Source organism: Eschrichtius robustus, chromosome 14, assembly GCF_028021215.1.
Source record: "Eschrichtius robustus isolate mEscRob2 chromosome 14, mEscRob2.pri, whole genome shotgun sequence".
Classification (NCBI taxonomy): Eukaryota; Metazoa; Chordata; class Mammalia; order Artiodactyla; family Eschrichtiidae; genus Eschrichtius; species Eschrichtius robustus.
In genome coordinates, this window is record NC_090837.1 from 32,886,093 (window position 1) to 32,906,470 (window position 20,378).

The following is a 20,378-nucleotide window of genomic DNA, read 5'->3' on the forward strand; positions in this document are numbered from 1 at the left end:
TTGTGTTGACAGCCCTCCTTCAGGTCATGTCACCTTACACAGAAGCCACCCTGAGCCAGACCAGCAGATATAAATCAGTGGGAGCAGGCAGCTGATTTGCCAAATTCTACTGATTCACTTGTTAAACTACTAGTGGAATGATTTCTACCTGCCAACAGAACAAGAGAGCATACAAAGAAAGACAGCACAGGGGAAGACCAATCTAGCACCTCACCATCCAGGGGCTTGGCCTCAGCGGGCGTCTGCTCTTCCTGAACTCCCAGGCTGTTCTCTTTGATACTTTCTATCTCCCGCCAGAAATCCTCCATGGAGGCGCTGTCTATGGAGGCTTGAGAGTTGGAGCGGCTGAATGCCGGGGATTGTAAGGATTCATTGGAGAGCATCCTGCTAATTCTTCGGCAGCGAGAAATGGATTTTCTGAGGAAAGAATAGTATCTGTTAACGAAAATCAGTGTCTCATGTTACAAATCACAAAATTAAATTTAGGTGTGATATCAATGGAGAGATGGAGTTAGTGTGATAGAGAGGGGTTTGAGGGAATAACCTCCAGTCAGCGGTGGCCCCGTCCTTTTCATTCTCTATAATTCATAATGACTTTGTGGCCATGCGGGAATTACCACAAAAATACTTTTTATAACTTTCACACACTCATAAAGTGGGAAGTTGTTCATATTAGTCAAAACATACATAGTAAAAGTTAGCCCCTGTAAAGTATCTAAGGTGATGTCAGAGAAGAGTGAAAAAAGCTGGCTGCTCACATCCAGTGGGGTGGCTACTATTAAACAAACAAAATAAGCATTGGCGAGGATGTAGAGGAACTGGAACCCTTGTTCATTGTTGGTGGAAATGTAAAATGGTACAGCCTCTGTGGAAAACAGCATGGCAGTCCCTCAAAAAATCTAACAGAACTACTGTGATATCCAGCAATTCCACTGACTATACGTACAAAAGAACTGAAAGCAGAGTCTTGAAGAGATACATGTACATCCATGTTCATAACAGTGATTCACAACAGCCACAAGGCAGAAGCAACTTAAACGTCCACTGACAGACCAATGGATAAGCAAAATGTGGTCTATTCATACAACGAAATATTATTGAGCCTTAAAAAGAAAGGAAATTCTGACACATGCTACAACATGGAGGAACCTTGAGGACATCATGCTAAGTGAAACAAGCCAGTCACAGAAAAACAAATGCTGTACGATTCCACTTATATGAGGGACCTAAAGTAGTCAAACGCCTAGAGACAGAAAGTAGAATGGTGGTTGTAAGGGTCTGTGGGGAAGGAGGCATGGCGAGTTATTGTTTAACAGGTAGAGAGTTTCAGTTTTACAAGATGAACAAGTTCTGGAGCTGGATGGTGGAGAAAGTTGCACAACAGTGTGAATGTACCTCATACCACCGAGCTGTAGGCTTAAAGGGGTTAATATGGTCACTTTTAGGTCGCACATTGTACCAGAATTTAAAAACAAATATTTTTAAATTTAAAGATACATTTTTTAAAAGTTGGCTGTTGAGAAAATGAGCTAATGAGAGGAAATCATCCATGACATTAAACGGAAAATCTCTGTATTAGGATGGGGAAGTGGGGCACTGACTCAGTTCAGGGAGAACTGGATCACCACCAAGGGAAAGGTCCAAATGCTTAGGGGAAGTGGGCGTTGGTGGTATAGTGGTGAGCATAGCTGCCTTCCAAATGCTTAGGGGGGCAGCGAAGCTCTAGGTATCGCCACCCAGCAGGACCACTGCTAAGCTAGCAGACAACAGCTGAACAAGGCACAGAGCAGCTCCATGGGGTACTTTCCTCGTGGGATTGCTGCGAGGACTAAGTGAGTTAGCACACGTAAAGCATTTAGGACATAAAAACATCCAACAGATGTTAGTCTAAACAACAAGAGACACAGCAGGGGAGACAGATGCCAAAATGCTGGAATTCTGAGAGAGTTCGGAGATTTACATAAAAATAAAATATTTTATGTGCGGTGGTGGATGCGTTAACTAACCTTACTGTGGTAATCATTTAGCAATATATACATATATCAAACCTTCAGGTCATACTCCTTAAATTTACCCAATGTTATATGTCAATTCTATCTCAATAAAGCTGGAAAATTTTTTAAATGTTTGACTCTATGATATATGATTGACAAATATTACACTTCTTAGGAACAGAATGTTTGATTACATACAACACTTCAGTCTTCAACCAGGAAGAATGACTGAATTACTCTATGCAGTATGATCTTCCGTTCTTATTCTTACATGATTTTTTTTTTTTTTCTTTTTAATTTGCCAGTTGGAGTGTGTATGCAACTCCTCCACGCTTGCTTTCTTCTCCTTGGGTCCAGGTGGAATTGAACCAAAAAGTTGAGACTACTTAACCAATGTGTGGTCAGAGCTGTTTTATCCAAAACAAGAAATCCAGATGGAAAGAGCAATGACATAGTAATGTCCAACCGTGGCATTCTGACTCGCTTAGGACAATTCAATTTTGACATTCAGAGCAGCAGTGGATTACTACCAAACTTAGCCGTGTCCTAGAGCATATGTAAAGCACACAGATATGCATGAGAGTACAAAAAGAAAGGGGAATAAGAAAAAAATTCCATGTGCTCATATGGTCTATACCTCTAGGAATCCTAGATTTCTCAATCACCTTCAGTATAAATTTCTAGAATTTGATCATTGATCCTGAGACTGTACCAGACTGTAAGTAGTTCTAGTTTTGCAGTGAGTTAGCCAACTTATTTTTAAAACTCAGAGCATTTCAGGAAAATATTAGATATCCACTTTTATTTTTTTATTCTTTGCTGTGTGATAAAAGTAATTTTATGTCACTTTGATAACTGGGTGATAAGAGTTCTTCACTGAATTCTTTACAGTTTGACAAGACAGACATATTCTAGTGGTTGAAATACACAGGAAATCAACACAGGTTATGAAGGCAGTTACTGCTCCCTTTATTATTTTTAGGCTCTTCAGCCTTTTCTCTTTTGAAAACCACTAACGAATTCATAGAATTATAGTATATAAACATCTGCTTCTGTGAAACTGTAATCAATTACCACTGCTCACACAGCCTACTGCCCTCCGTATACCATATTCAGGAAAAAGTATATAGATGCCCAAAACTTTCTCCAGTTCCAGTTTTTTTTTTTTTTTTTAGGTTTATTCTTTTAAAATGAATATGACTTGTAAAAAATTAACAGTCTTAACAGAAGACATGGACTAAGTTTTTAAAAATTATAAGGCGCTATATTATAAGCATAAAAGTTTAAGTGATACACAATTTATAAAGCGGAAGCTGAAGGTTTCTTCCCATCTGTATCATATCATATTGTTCTATAAGGTGCTTTGCTTTCCCCACTCAGAAACATGTCATAGGTATCTTTTCCATGCCAATACAGAGATAACACCTCAATGGCTGCATGGAACAGCACCATCTATCTTAGAAATTAAGAAAACATGCAGATATACCTAAGCACTGAAAACGTTTGGAAAAGTGAGACATTTGGGAAATATTAAGTGAATCTTAGAAGATGAGGAGCATATATATTTAGGGCTAATACTGATTATTTTAGTTACAGCACGGTTTCTTACTCATGCAAAGGGAATACTGGTAGAATCTCAGAGAAGAGATCTTCATAAACTTCTGCTGGGAGCAGGAGGGCCAGAGGTGAAATACAGGTCATGAACACCTGCGTAACACACTGGTTTCATCTGAGACAATCCACCCAAAGAATCCTTTAATTGCAATGGTCAACTATTTTTTTTGGCAAGTAAGTCAAACAGCATTTTTGGGATAAGCACATTTGGAAGAGTTCTCATTTTTTTAGTTAGGGATCCAAATATTTCCCCCTTCACCCCAGGGTAGAGTAGGGACCATGACCTTCCAGTCTTAAAGCATTACGTAACTGTGATGCTTGGGCTCATCCAGCACTTTGATGAGCCCCACAGCTTCAAACCTCACCGTATTAGGATAAACAGAGCTTCAGCTTCATCAGCTGTTTGTCATTTTTTATTCCAAAACAATACCAGGAAAACACTACATGAGAAACAGAATGCAACTGTTACACAGCATTATATAGCAACTTTTGTTGGGAAAACACCATTAGGTTTGTGGGGTTTTTTTAGCCACGCTGTGCGGCATGCAGGATCTTAGTTCCCGAGACCAGGGATTGAACCTGTGCCCCCTGCAGTGGAGGCATGGAGTCTTAACCACTGGACCTCCAGGGAAGTCCCAAAACACCATTAGGTTTAAAATTAGATTTAAGTGGATGATAATTACCATAAATTCAAAGTGGCATTAATAAAAAAATTTTAAAAAAAAGATTTTACTATTCCATTTTCCCCTCCATAATGTTTTTAGAAATACCTTGTATTTTAATGATTACTGGAGATGCTACAACTTCAGAACAATGCAAATAACGTATAAGAGTTTAATTCTCCCTCCACCCCTTATTATATTACTATTGTCATACATGTTGCTTCTTCACATGTTTACACCCCACAATGGTTATTATTTTTGTTTCTTTTAAAAAGTCAATAATCTTTTTAAAAATTAAATAAGTAGTCTTTTATGTTTATCCTTTCTGGTGCTCTTCATCCTTCCTGCATGTCCATGTATCCATAACAGATCATTCTAATCGGTTTTGAGAACCTCCTTTGGTATTTCCTCTCTTTTTCTTTAGCATTTCTTGTACTATGGATCTGCTGGCAACAAATCCCCTCATATTTCTTTCTGAATATGTCTTTAATTCACCTTCATCTTTGATGAATATATTTCCTGGGCATAGGACTCTAGGCTGGCAGATTTACTGTTGTTTTTATAATCCTTTTAAAGATGGCATTCCATTGTCTTCTGTATTCTTGATTCTGATGAGAAGTCAATTATAACTCTTACTGACATTCTTCTAAATATAATGTTCTTCCTCTCTAACTGCTTTTAATAGATTTTTTCCCTTTATCTTTTGTTTTTAGACGCTTAATTATAAAATGCCTAGATTGTTTTATTTGTATTTATTCTACTTAAGGTTTACTGAACTTCTTGAATCTGTGGGTAGATGTATTTCATCAACTTTAGGGTAGTCATCCATTTTCTCTTCAAGTATTTCTTCTGTCCAACTCTCTCTCTCCTCTTCTTCTGGAACTCCAATAACACAACCATTTGATATTGTCCCAAATGTCCTTCACGATATGTTTGTTTCCCCTCCAACCCTCACCCCTTGTACTTCAGTTTGGGGAATTTCTACTACCCTGTCTTCAGGTTCACTTTCCTTTTCTTCTATGTGCCCAGTGCTAGTTAAGACCATCCAATGAATGCTTCAATTCTGATACCATGTTTTTTCATATCAAGAATGTCCTATTAGTTCTTTTTGAAGATTCTATCTCTCTGTTGACATTATTCATCTTTTATCCCTTTTATCTGTCTTCTTTTTAACATACTTATTATTGTTATTTAAAAGTTCTTGTCTCTTAATGCCAACATCTGTGCTGTCAGTGCATCTGCTAATACTGATTAAAAAAAAACAGTCAATTGTTTACGGATCATATTTTCCTTTTCTTTTACAAATCTCACAATTTTTTGTTGACTTTGTTTTTAAAAGAACTCTAGAAAACTGGAGTAAATAGTAATTTCCCCAAGAAGGGTAAGCTTTCTGTCTGGTAGTTGAAATGAGGTACAGATCACTTCAACCCATTTAAGGAGCTGAGGTGGGTCTGGGCTGAGCTGCAACTTTAATCAGTTTTAGGTTACCTCTGATTCCAATGCTTTGAGGGGGTTGATCTGTCCTGTGTGTATTACAGGTCCCTCCCTCAACAGGGCTTTGGGATAAACACCACAGGACTACAGGAATTGCTCTCTACTTTAGAGCCTAGCCGCGAGCCTCCTGTGTTGTTGGGCTCTCAGCAAAATCCCAATGGGGAGAGTTGTCAGACGTGGAGAACTAGCTCTGCATTTGGGGCTTCGACAGATTCCAACCTTTTGCACCAGCGCAGGCAGCCCCATGGGTGTCTCCCCTCCCCATAGAGTCCTTCTGCCAAGGGAGGTGTGATCTTCTGCCCAGCAGTGCACAGACTCAGGGAGAGACACACACTGAAGTGACTGCTGGGCTCTGCCCACCTAGGAAGAGCTCTTGCCTCCCTGGAACCGAGTTCCTTCAGACTTCTTTGTGTCCACAGCTCTCCATTATAAACAGCTTTAAAACATATGATTTTACATGCATCGTCTCTTCTCTAGTTGCAACAGTGAGAAAGATAATCGGCCGCAACCTAGTCTGTGTTCTAACTGGAAATGGAACTCCCACAGAACACTGTAAACACATCAGATAGTTTTTAAATGCTGCATCTACTAATGAACTGCTTGCTCTGTCTAACCACAAGTTCAACTGTTCTGAGTATATTCCACAGAACATTTCAAAAAGACATACTTCTTGCTAAGAAATACTCTGTGGCCTTTATTATTTCTTATTTTATAAAGAATTTCACATGAAACAATTTACTATCATACATATTCCATCATTTGATCCTTACCTTAACCTCCTGAAGTAGTCAAAGCAAGTATTATACATCTCAGTATACAGTGAGGGAAACAGTTACAGAGAGTAAAGTGAAGACACATTAACTTCCCACCACAATTACAATAAAATGCATATTCTTTTCTATGACATCATAGCCCAGCATGTTCTGTCCTCAAACATCTTATCCAGTCTCACCTTATATCACTCTCCCCTAGCATTAGCACCAGGCCTGCTAATCTTTTCTCAGTTTCTCTAAAAAGTCAAGCTCTTCCTTCCCTTAGGAAATTTTCTCTTACCATTTTTTTTCTGCTTGGAACATTCTGTCTATTTCCATGGCAAGACGCTTCTCATCACTCAGCTCCTAATGTAAATGTCGCCTCCTCAGGGGATCTTTTCCCGGCCACCCTAACATAGCATTCCTCCAATTACCCACCATCTCAGCTTTCTGCATTTCCTTCTTCTCACTCATCAACAACAAATACTTTATCTATTCACCTACTTCATTTTTGGGAACTATTTTTCCCACTAGAATATAGAGCAACCGTGTCTGTCTTATTTACACAGTATCTGGCCAATAGCAGGAACTCAGAAATGTTTGCTGACTGAATGACTAGGGACAGTGAAGCCAGGATATGAATTCACACCTTTTCAATTCTTTCCAAATACTTTCCCTACAGTTATCCTTCTTAATTTCAAACGTCTCCTCAGGTATTTGTGTATCTGTGTATAGCTCTACATATTTTTATACCAGGGAAGGAATATAGTATCGTGATTTAGAGAAAAACTCTGAAGACAGCTGGTCCAGATTTGAATGTGGGCTCTGCCACTTCCTAGATCTACAACCTTGAGCAAGGAATTGAACCCTTGGGCCTCCATATCCTAATCTGTAAAATGGGAATATTAATCACATACATGCCCTGGGTTATTATGAGGATTAACTGAGTAAATATATGTCAAATGCATGGCACATAGTAATCCCATGTGTTATTACTATAATTTAACTAATTTGTTGGCATGCCTATGGCTAGGTTTAGGGTCAGGCTAAAATGGGTGGTAAAATATCACAGCAGCACTAAAATTTACTAGGAATACAATGAGATAAATAAAACTGCATTTATCAGAACTCGTCTCTGATCCAACCCCACTCCCAAGCCTTGTTTCTCCAACTCCCTTAGGCCAGAAGCGACCATCTGACACAATTCTGGCCAAGTCACATAAGAAAAATCCCTCTCCATGGTTTCAGTGTAATATTTTATTTTCCTCATATAGGTGCTATCCCTTTCTCTTCCCACCTCTCCCTTACTGGAATGTAGACAAGATGACTGGTGCCTCAGCAGCCATCTTGCAACCATGAGAAAAAAAGCCATGAAAATTGTAGTGATCAGCCTTGGTATTATTGAGTCTCAGAAATAACATCAGATGCTGCCTATACTCTGGACTTCCAGAAACGTGAGAAAAATAAACTCCTATTTTTAAAAACTACTCTAATCTCTGTTGTTGTTGTTATTGCTACTTGCAGTCCAAATGATTCCTAAGTGATATACCTAGAAGAAATACTTTAATAAGTCATTTGGGGTGTGGTAAGATGAGACACCATCTCTACCCCACTAAGGAGACTATTCAAGTAAGATTAGACAGTCAGTAACCTGCCTCCTAAAGGAAGGTGGAACCTAATGTAATGATTTTCCATTTTAAGGGTGACCAAATTATTAGCCCAACCCCAGTCTTGGTCTGGTCTTGATCAGTACACTATGGGGTTAAACTTCATTCCTGCTAAAGATCTCCCTGCCTGAATATGCAGGGAATATATTCACATTGTTCTCAAATCAAACATATTCCAAACATTTTAGGAAGAATATATCAAAATCAAAGATTTCCCCTTCTCTTTCTGAAAGAATAAGACTGCATTCCCCACTGTCATTATCACTGAATGAGGCCGGTGGCGGCACAGCATGACCATCTAGAGAAATCATCTTGGACCCTGACGGCAGTGGGCCTGTGCAGCAGGGTTCTTGCAAGAGAAACCTCTCGCTCTCTGGGACACACGCTGGGTACAGTCCCAGTAATGCTGCTGTCTGCCCTCTTAGCTTCCTGGGGAGGCCACTCAGCAAGAGAAAGAAAGGGGACAAATCCCTTGTTTTCAGGCTCCGGCTTCTCCATATCTTTGGATTCTAACAGGCTTATAAACAAGCTCAAGTTGGATGTCTTGGAAAAAGCACTTGAAAGGCAATGGTGATAAAAAAAAGAAGCTATGGTTTCAGATTAACAGACGCAAGAACACAGAGGAGTTTCCCGCTCTTTCTCAGGCTCCCTGACTCAGTCTTTCACTATCATTCTGGCATCCTCTCCTTCGCATCCTGCCAGCCCAGTTTTCTCTTCTGTTCCTGGCCTCCCTCAGCCCTCCTAGGGGAATGAGGAGAAAGCTGATGAAGCTTTTCCTTCAAAAGGTAAACAGGTCTGCCTGAACCTCTCTGTTGGCAGAAAAAGATACAGAAAAATGTGTCTGTAGATTAAGGGGAGGCTTAAAACAGCAAACAAACCTCAGTCACTCCGCAGGGAATATTTGAAATGGTTTTGAAAGCCAGAATTCTTTTTAACCAATTGAGGTTCACAGCAGCAATTAAATCCTCATGCAGCCATGTATCACCTCTGAGCACAGGCACTGGGCTAGAAATGGGAAAAGTGAGAATGAGGAAATAATAACTTCCAACTATTATACACTGAACTCCAGTATTTACAAAGGAGGGGGCTCAAATGGGGCCACAGGCTCTGCTGTAAGAGAGAATGACAGACCCTTTTCCTGGAGGTGGGAGGAGGACAGCAGGCTTTTCTGTACTTCTACTGTGAAAGGAAAGCAACTCCACATGCTTGACTTCGAAGGAAAGTAACCTGTTATGTTCTGTCTACTGCTCTACCAAGAAAAGCCACTAACTAAAATCAGTGCTTGTACAGTTACCACTTAAGTATAACACATCACTTATATGGACACATACAAACACACACACGACAAAACCAAAATATAATGGTTCTTAAGTTTCCCCTACTTTGGCTGAGGGGAGGGAGGGGTAGAGAGTGATTGCTAATGGGTGTGGGGTTTCTTTTTGGAATGTTGAACATGTTCTGGAATTAGTGGTGATGGTATCACAACCTTGTGAATATACTAAAAACCACTGAACCGTATACACTTTAGAAGGGTGAATTTTATGTTACATAAATTATATCTCAATTTTTTAATTGTATGAGAAAAAGATCACCTTTCTTTTTTTTAAATTTTGATAATTACAAGTGTTTTGACACTGACAATACAAAACCCTGGTGAGGACGTGGAGCAGGAAGAATTCTCGTTCCTTGCGGGCAGGAAGGCGAAATGGTACAGCCACTTTGGAAGACAGTTTGCTGGTTTCTTAAAACTCAGCACACTCTTACTGTAAATCCAGCAATCGCTCTCTCCTCAGTATTTACCCAAAGGAGTTGAAAACTTATGTTCATACAAAAAGCTGCACATGGATATTCATAGGAGTTCTATGTTCATAACTGACAAAATGTGGAAGCCACCAAGATGTCCTTTAGTAAGCGAATGGATAAACAGTGGTATATCCAGATAATGGAATATTATTCAGTGCTGAAAAGAAATGAGCTATCAAGCCATGTAAAGACATGGGAGAATCTTAAATGCATATTACTAACTGAAAGAAGATAATCTGTAAAGACTACATACATACTGTATGATTCCAGCTGTATGACATTCTGGAAAAGGCAAAACTATGAAGACAGTAAAAAGATCAGTGGTTACCAGGGCTTGGGGGCAGCAGGGGAATTGGGAGGGGGAAAGGAAGGATGAACACGTGGAACATAGAGGATTTTTAGGGCAGTGAAACTTTTCTGTATGATACCACACATTTGTCCAAACCCCCAGAATGTGAACTATGGACTTTGGGTGATTATGATGTGTCAATATAGGTTTATCAATTGTAACAAATGTACCACTCTGTTAGAGGGGTGTTGTTAATGGAAGAGGCTGTGCAGGTGTGGGGCTGGGGGCATATGGGAAATCTCTGGTCCTTCCCCTCAATTTTGCTGTGAACCCAAAACTTCTCTAAAAAGATAAAGTCTTTTTTTTTTTTTTTTTCAAAGGAAAGTACTTGGGAATTTCAAAGTAAAGGCAAACTTAGGAAAATGCAAAAAAGAATCAAATTTGCAAAAATACCCATGGGTTTAGAAAGAAGGAAAGAAAGGAAAGATACTTCTATGAAAAGCTACTGGCTGCTTTGAGCAAAGAATAACAATCACAGATGGGAAATGGTCCTAGCTGCTCAAATAATAATCATCTAAACAAGAGACAGGATGAAATGTCTGCTACGCAGGCAAAGGAAATCACCGAGTGTGAATGTTTTATGTTCTGTCTGCTTTAAAACTAGTATGCAGTTTATGAGCCTGATGTATATACATTGATTTTGGTGAAGCTCAGTCAATCCCACAAGTGACTCTTATCACATTATCCTTAAGGATAAGTTAAAATTATGAGTGGAAGACTAGTTTGGTGACACCTAATTATTGCTCAGAGGCTCATATTTTTTATTAAATTAGGATATGCCCAGGAAAGAATCTATAAAACAGAATATGAACAGAAAGCAGCTTTCCCTTGCTCTTTAATAGAATTCTATCCTTTATCCATTCAGCGACACGTGTCACTATAAGAGTCTTGGTGATCTATATGTTTTGTGCTTCTGAGATTACTCTTCTCCATGTAACCTGGATAAGCAATTTTTAAAGGATGTCTTTTAATATCAAATGTAAGCTACAAATTCCCTCTATTTTTCCGTACCAAATAGCAGTATGTCTTTTTATTACGTAGTTTTGAGGAGCCTGCCGTGGCTGGTATTGCTATGTCTGACTTTCAAAGTAATTAAACAGATGAGTCCGCCATTCCGGTGTCTACTGAGGGTCTGCCTTTGTTTTCCAGCTCCCTGTGTGCCTCTCTGGTGCTGCGATGATTTGCTGGCATGCAACCGCTCAACCTCTGTTTCCTTCACATCCCTGGTCTGTATTTATTATCATTATTACCCAGCCATTAATGCTCAGCCACGCAATGTGAAAATGTTCTTCTACTGCATCCTTGTACTGTTTTTCAATTTCCTTTGTCTGTTGCCTCTCTCCAGCTCCAAAAATTCAGTAACAGCAGGACGGAAGCACAAATAGGATCTCTGGGAGTATCAGGCATTCCCACATGATCATTCTCATGTGGATGGGCCTTAAAGAGCTCTGTGGTCCATCCCGACAAGGCTTTCCCTGAAGTGGGACTGACCTTCTTCCTCACGGGGCACTGGAATCAGCTCAGTTTTAAACTATTTGGTATAGAATCCAAAGTAGAATGTAAATCCAATTCATCATATTCTGACAGGATTTGGCCATTTGGATGAATAATTATCCAAACTGATTTCTCTTCTTTCACAATATACTTTTCCACACTCAGACTCACTCCATGATGGCTTTAATTCCACAGCGTCCATTTGAGCAATAACCATTTTGTGTTCCATTTGTTTTCACTGTCTAACTTTAAGACAGCTGTTTCCTAGCTTCCCTACAAACAGCTTTGAATTGGAGAGCCACAACTAGGATTTCCAATGAAACAGAGGATCCTAGAATTGGAGAGCTAAGAGGGAATCTGAGAAATGCCAAATAAAACACCACGTTTTAAAGGTAAGAAAAATGAAGCTCAGAGAGGTCAAGCAACTCGCCCAAAATCACACAGCTAATTACTGAGAACCAGAACTGCAAACTTGGCCTCCTGATGCCTTATTCCATGCTCTTTCCCCCCTGACCACGAGTCTCCCAATTCATTTACGCTTTATTCTTCACCCACTCACCAAAATAAATAAATAAATAAGGCTTCGCATTTTCACATTAGAGATTATCCTCTTTGTCCCCTTAATGTATTTCTTAAAGAGCACATGATAAAATAATCAAGTGGATAATAACTTTATCATTAAATATGTTGGAAATTATGTCCCCAGTCAGTTTTCATTAAAGAGCAAAGAGCGCTATATGCAAAAGTGTCCCACAAAATAAAGATTTTTAAAAAAACAAAGTTCTCTGAAAATCTGAAAGTGAACTAATAAAATCGGCAAGTATAGCAGACCAAATACAGCAATTATCTAAGTTGTATGTAAAATATAGACAGACAACACACATTAAAAAGACAACTGCTATATACCCAATATAAAAGTAATATATTAGCACTATTAAACATAAATCACATTTTTACCTTATCCATTGCTTGGTATATTAGAATATATTAAAATTTATTGAAATAGTGTCAATAATTCATTCTACCTTGAAACCATTCAAGGTAGTAGAAGCTAAGACTCCCATTTTACTCAGCTTTCCTTGGGGCACATAGAGACAATTCCGAGGTGTCATAGCCAGGTTAAACTAAAATACATTCTAAATTCACATTTTTGTTACTGTTGCTACTGGTAATCATCATCATCATCATCATCATCATCATCACCATCATCCGACTGAAGGCACTTTACATTAGTGCTCTACCTCACCCTCTCCAGTTTACTCAAAACGCTCTTCACCGCCAGATAAATTCCTTGAGCAAATCAAAGAGCCAGCAGTCAGAGCACTTCACACCCTCCAAATGCCATAAAAACAACTGTTGGGACTAGGGTCCTCAAAGTCCTTCTCACAGCATGACAAAGAAAAGCACAGACTGGTAACCTGAATGCCCATGTTAACAGTGAACTTTGGAAAGACAAGAGCTGTAAGGTTCACCAAAAGAGAATCAAATAACTAGTTTCACACTGGCTGACACTGCGTGTGGTGGGGCTCTGAAGATCTCCCCGCACTGGAGATGAATGGCTTTAGTAGCTCAGTATCTGACCCCCGACAGCAAATCCAGAATGGCAGGATCTGCAAAGTGAAACTGCTCCAGGAAGTGGCCACAGACGTTGCCTTGACTCTTTGGTTAAACACCTATCAGGGCTGCATAAGTTAAACCTTTGCAAGAACTGGTAAAAATTAACTCCTGAGGAAGGAACCAGGGAGCTATAACCCCCCACATTTCCGGAGTTCAAACAAAGCCGGGAATGTGTGTATGTACATTGGTGTGTATACCAAAAGTCTATCAAGTGAACTTCGGCTTTCAACCATGACAAAGTTTCAGACTTCACGCCAGGCAGGGTAGGGATATGATAGAATCCACAGGACATACAGTAGAAACCTTAGAAGTCTCTTGTCATAATAGTAAAGGTTGCCCTAGCTAGAGGCTACTCTAGAATGCACTCATCACCCCCCTGCAAAATCAACAAATAACTGTCTGCCAAAGTAAAACTGTACACTCTTTAAAGAAATACAACAAAATATACCAATATACAACCTAAAATTAACAAGTTCAAGTAGCTAAGGAAAATTAAGATATATGAAGAAGGAAGAAAAAGTGACTCATAACCAGAAGAAAATCAGTCAGTAGGAAGACAGAAATAATGTAATTAGCAGAAAAAAATGTTAAAAGAGCTATAATAAAAATACTCAAAATACTTAAGGACCTAACATAAAAGATGAACATAATGCAGAAAGAAGTAGAAAATACAAAAGATGAAATTTCTATACATAAATCATATAATATGTGACATAAAACATTCACTGGGTGGAATAAACGACAGATTAGACACTGAAAAAAATCAGTGTAAAGAGGAGCAAAGAAAAGGATACCAGCAAATTTCATGTTAAAAACAATACAGTCCAAAAGACAGCAGAGCAGTAGCTTTAAAATACTTGAAGAAAAAACCATCAATCTAGAATTACATACTCGGTGAAAATATCTTCAAAAATTAAAGGGAAACTAAGTTTTTATTTCAGACATAATAAAGTTGAAAGATTCATTAGCAGTAGAACTTTCCTGCAAGAAATGTTAATGAAAATCCCTCAAGCAGAAGGAAAATAATACCAGATGGAAATATGGATCTATACAAAGGAATAAGGAGCATAAGAAATGGTACCTATAGGGATAAACACAAAACTTTTTAACCTATTACTTAAATCTCCTTAAAGGTTAATTGATTGTTTGAAACAAAAATAATATAACATTTCATGTTAATAATATTAATATATAATATATAATCAAATGGTAATGTACATTAATTGAAGGTAGATTATGATAAGTTAAAGATTAAAATATATAGTTAAAGCAATTGCCAAAATACACAAAGAACTAAGTAAAAAATACTTGATTTATCCAAAAGCCCCCCAAAGAGGAAAGAAAGGATTAAAAAATAAAAACACAAAAAATATATAAAAATAGTAGATTTACACCCAATCATATCACATTAAAGTGTAACTGGTTTAAACCTCCCAATTAAATGCAGATTTTCAGATTAGATTAATAAGCAAGACACACACACACACACACACACACACACACACACGCACACAAAACCCAGTGTTGCCAAGGAGTCCACTTTATATGCAAAGACACAAATAGGTTAAAAGCAAACGGACAGAAAAAATACCATGCTGAAAAAAAAAATCAAATGAGAGCTCAGTGGCTATATTAACATCAGAAAATTTGATTACAGAGCAAAAAATACCACTAGAAGTTAATGGAATCATTTTCTAATAACAGAAAAGTCAATCAAGAAGAAATAAGACTCAAAAATATACATACAAACAGCTCATGCAGCTCAATATCAAAAAAACAAACAACCCAATCAAAACAATGGGGGAAGATGTAAATGACATTTCTCCAAAGAAGACATACAGATGGCTAAAAACCACATGAAAAGATGCTCAACATCACTAATTATTAGAGAAATATAAATCAAAACTACAATGAGGTATCACCTCACACCGGTCAGAATGGTCATCATCACAAAATCTACAAACAATAAATGCTGAAGAGGGCGTGGAGAAAAGGGAACCCTCCTGCACTGTTGGTGGGAATGTAAATTGGTACAGCCACTATGGAGAACAGTATGGAGGTTCCTTAAAAAACTGAAAATAGAGCTACCATGTGATCCAGCAATCCCACTCCCAGGCATACATCCAGAGAAAACCATAATTCTTTTCAAGTATACACAGAACATTTACCAATATAGACACTATTTGGTCCATAAAACAAATGTCAATAAATTTAAAAGAATTCAAGTCATATAAACATGTTCTTTGACTACAATGGAATTAAATTAGAAGTCCATAGCAAAAACATATGTGGAAAATCCTGGAAATTTTTGAAACCAAATAACACACTTCTAAATAACCAATGGGTCAAAACAGAAAGCAACATGAAATTAGAAAGTATGAAAACATTAAAACTACAGCATCACAAAAGTTTTGGAATACAGCAAAAGCAGTGGTTGGAGGGAAATTTATAGCACTAAACACCTATCTAGAAAAGAAAAAAGCTACCCAACCAATGACTTCAGCTTCCACCTTAAGAACTAGAAAATGAGCAAATTAAACCCTAATAAGCAGAAAACAGAAAAAAGCAATTAAATAGGAAACATAAAAATAATAGAGCAAATCAATGAAACCAAATGTTTGTTCTTTGAAAGATCAATAAAATTAATAAACCTCTATCTAGACAGATTAGGGAAAAAAGAGAAGTCAAAATTAGCAATATCAGGAATGAAAGAGTAACATCACTACACATTTTACAGATATTAAAAGGATACCATAGGAATATTATAAACAACTTTATGCCAATAAGCTCAACAACTTAGATGTAAAGGACAAATTTCTCGTAAGATACAACCTACCAAAGCTCACTCAAGAAGTAATAGATAACCTGAGTGGTCCTATCTTTATTAAATAAATTGAATTTGTAGTTAAACACCTCCCCAGAAAGAAAACTCCAGGTTCATATGGCTTCACCAAAGAATTCTACCAAATATTAAAAAAAAAGAAATAATACCAATTCTACAGAAGCTCTTTCAGAAAATTAAAGAGGAGGAACCTTTACTAACTCATCCTATGAGGCTGGCATTACCCAAATACTGAAACAAGACACATACTACAAGAAAAGAAAACAGACCAATGCACCCCCCCCCCCCACCCATGTACGTAGTTGCAAACGTTCTTAACAAAATTTTATCAAATCAAATCCAAGAATATATAAAAAGGATAATACACCATGACCATTTAAAAACTGTTAATCCATTTAATTCATCTAATTTATCATATTAACAGAGTAATATGATCATGTAATAAATGCAGAAAAAGTATTTGACAAAACCCAGCATACATTCTTGTTAAAAAAAAAACTCTTAGGAAATTAGGAATAGAAGCAAAGGGCATCTAGGAAGAACAGCTAATAGCATGTTTAATGGTGAAAGACTGAATGCTTTCCCTCTGAGATCAAGAAGATCTGGACGACTGCTCTCACCACTTTTATTCAAGATTGTACTGGAGATTCAACCAGTGCAGAAAGAAGTAGACTATATTTAAATACAGATATCATAATTTTCTATGCAGAAAATCCTATAGAATACAGAAAAAAAAGCTACTAACAAATAAGTTTGGCAAGGTCACAAGGTAAAAATCAATATCAATACACAAAAAGCAGCTGTATTTCTATGTACTAACAGTGAGCAAGTAGAAATCAATATTTTAAAACAATATCTTTTATAATTGCATTAAAAATGTGAACTACTTAGGAGAATAAATCTGAGAAAAGATGGGCAAGGCCTGTACACTGAAAACTACAAACATTGCTGAGAGAAATTAAAGCCCTAAATAAAGGGGGAGACGTGACTTGTAAATGGATTTGAAGATTCAATACTTTAAGATGTCAATTCTCCCCAAATTGATCTATAGAGTTAATGCAATCTCAATCAAAATTCCAGTCGGATTTCTTTGTAGAAACTGACAAGCTTTCTAAAGTTCATATGGAAATATAGAAAACCTCGAGTAGCCAAAACAACTGTGGGAAAAGGAAATCAGAATCCTTATGTTACCTAAATTCAAGACTTATAAAGCTACAGTAGGAAGCAATATAGTAGTGCCATCAAATAGATACACAGATCAATGAAACAGAACAGAGTCCAAAAATATACCCACAAACATGTTATCAATTGATTTTCAACAAAGGTGCAAAGGGATTCAGCGGGGAAAGAATAATCTTTTCAATAAGTTGTGCTGGAACAAATAAAGAACCATAATCAAAACAAAAATAAAAACAGAAACGACTTCCATCTTTACCTCTATTCTATATTAAAAAATTAACTTAAAATGGGTCATAGAGCTAAAATGTAAAACCTAAAACCTTTAGAAACCTTTATGTTTCTAGAAGAAAACATGAAGAGAAAATCCTTGTGACTTTGGGTTAGGTGAAGATTTCAAAGATAGGTCACAAAAAGAAGATTTGAACACTTTACCAAAGAAGAAAATTGTACACATCATTGAGAGAAAAATGAGATGTTTTACAGACTAAGAATTGAAGTACCACTGTCTCTGATATTATCCCTGATCCTACCAGAGGAAAATTATCTGCCAGCATATGCCACTTACATTCTTGTATTACACTGACCTGAAGATAGGACTCACCTCAACTATTAGATTTTAAACTTGAAATTAGAAATTATATCAGATTTATTTTGACATCTCTCAGTCTACCACAGGTCCTGGCATGATGCCTGCTTCATTGATGCAAGTGTTAAGTGCATAAAGGTAGATGAATTGTAGGTATATATGGAAATCCTTTTGTAAGTGAATGTTTTATTGAAGAAACACGTTGCAGAAAATTATTTTGTAAGTTTAATAATTTTATAATTTCTTTTTTATGTGTTCTAGAAAAGTTTGAATTTCATTAAGGAAAATAAGTACCTATCTTCTTCCTCCTTCCAAATTTAAGGCTTTTCCTTTAAACTCAAGGTTGCATTTAAAAAAAAAAGAAAAAAAAAAACCAACTTGTTTTTAAAAACCATTATCTGAAGTTAATCACTATTCTCTAATTTCCTTTCTCTCACAGACCTCCAAGTTGTAGAAATCGGTTCCAGGCAGTGCCAGCTCCTAAAAGATAACAAAGCTATGCTATTATGGAAGCAAAGAGGAAACAGAAGACTGGGGAGAGGGAGGGGAAGAAATACCACACAAACTTTCATGGAAATCCAGTGTCCTTGAGTTGCAGGTATCGCCCCAGAGACAACTGCCAGGATGCTTCTGGCCTCAAATGACATTCTGAAGAAAGGCAGATGCCTCAGCTATGAGAGCCTCGGGAGAGCAGGGATCTGTGAGTTGACAGCCATCTTTTCTTTTCCAGTCTCACAGTGACAGAGAACAAACTCCAAAAAGCATCAAAGTGATCTAGGTTTTTCCATTTCTGAAGTCTTGCTTCAGGTGGGGCACACTGATGCCAAAGAAAAAATAAAGGCCATCTGCCACAGAGCAGGACAGATTTTGAAAGTGGATACAGCTAACCACAGAAAGCCAGCCTCACATAATGCCTGAACAGTAACAAACAAACAGGCAGGGACCAAGTAGACCCCCAGAGTCTATTTACTTTCAATAAATATTTATCAGACATAGACATACAAACTTGTCCCCCTTCTGGTAAGCTCTGAAGCCTGCCTAGATAAACCTTATTTTATTGCCATCATCAGTTGCCAGAGCTCTGTACCAACTAGCCACCCTGGCTAATGTTTGTTTCTCATTTTCCACTTGTTATTTGTTAAATTTAACTTTTAAATTAATTTTGAATGAAACATAAAATCACAGAAGTGTGTGTGTGTGTGTGTGTGTGTATATATATATATATATATATATATATATATATATATACATGAAAAGGAGAAGCGCAAATTGGCAGTTTTAGACTAACCCGGGACTTTGCTCCTTTAATTCACCAAAGGTCTGATGGGACTTCGTTAAATAGGTTACTTCGCCAGTCTCATTTATAAGACCTATAGGATGTTATAATTAGGTGTTTTTGAAAAATGACAACAAAGCTGAATTTCATAGAATTCAGAGGGGAAAAAGAGACAGATTAAAAAGAGGGCAGTGAATTGGTTGCTACTGAATTTCTTAGCCTGTGTGACCACCTAACTTTTCTGAAGAAAATGACTAACATGTCGGATAGAAAATGTTGTATTCAAATAAGTGGTTATTGATTTAGAATGAAGATGATCTGAGCATCTTTAAAGGCAGGAACTTTTAGAAAAGGAGAGATTTAGCCATAAAAAAAGAATGAAATAATGTCATTTTCAGCAACATGGATGATCTAGAAACTGTCATACTAAGTGAAGTAAGTCAGACAGAGAAAGACAAATATCATATGATATCACTTATATGTGGAATCTAAAATATGACACAAATGAACTTACAAAACAGACTCACTGACATGGAAAACAAACTTACGGTTACTGAAGGGGAAAGGGGGTGAGGAGGGGATAAATTGGGAGTTTGAGATTAGCGGACACAAACTACTAAATGTAAAATAGATAAATAACAAGGTCCTACGTATAGCACAGGGAACTATATTCAATATCCTGTAATAAACCATAATGGAAAAGAATATGTATATACATACATATGTATAACTGAATCACTTTGCTGTACACCAGAAACTAACACATTGTAAACCAACTATACTTCAATTAAAGAAAAAAAAGAAACAAAGAAAGAAAAGGAGAGATTGATCTGTAAGGGAGGGGCCCAAGGGGACTGAGCAAGCCTGCCAAGGAGGCAGGAAGGCAGGGTTCAAGCTTAGCAAAATCCTGTTTTTCTCCGTCAGGTACAGAGGGAAGGGCGATGAAGAGCTGTAATGGATAAAGTATGTGTGTGTGTCTCTATGTGTACGTAGATATGTGCACGGGTGTGTGCACATGCACGTGTTCAGACTGTTTCTATTTATTGAGA

At 37.5% G+C, this 20,378-nt stretch overlaps 1 protein-coding gene across 10 annotated transcripts in view; it reads right to left on the reverse strand.

The window, feature by feature from the left end:
• The window catches only part of ARHGAP28 (Rho GTPase activating protein 28), a 155,040-nt gene that overhangs the window by 67,373 nt on the left and 67,289 nt on the right, over nucleotides 1-20,378 (reverse strand). For all 10 annotated transcript variants that reach the window (XR_011076259.1, XM_068563182.1, XM_068563180.1 and 7 more), the window contains one exon: nucleotides 215-417. Coding sequence is in view for 9 of the 10 variants with exons in the window: in XM_068563182.1 (XP_068419283.1) it covers nucleotides 215-417 (203 nt within the window). In the remaining variant the exon portion in view is untranslated. The remainder of the gene's footprint in view (nucleotides 1-214; nucleotides 418-20,378) is intronic.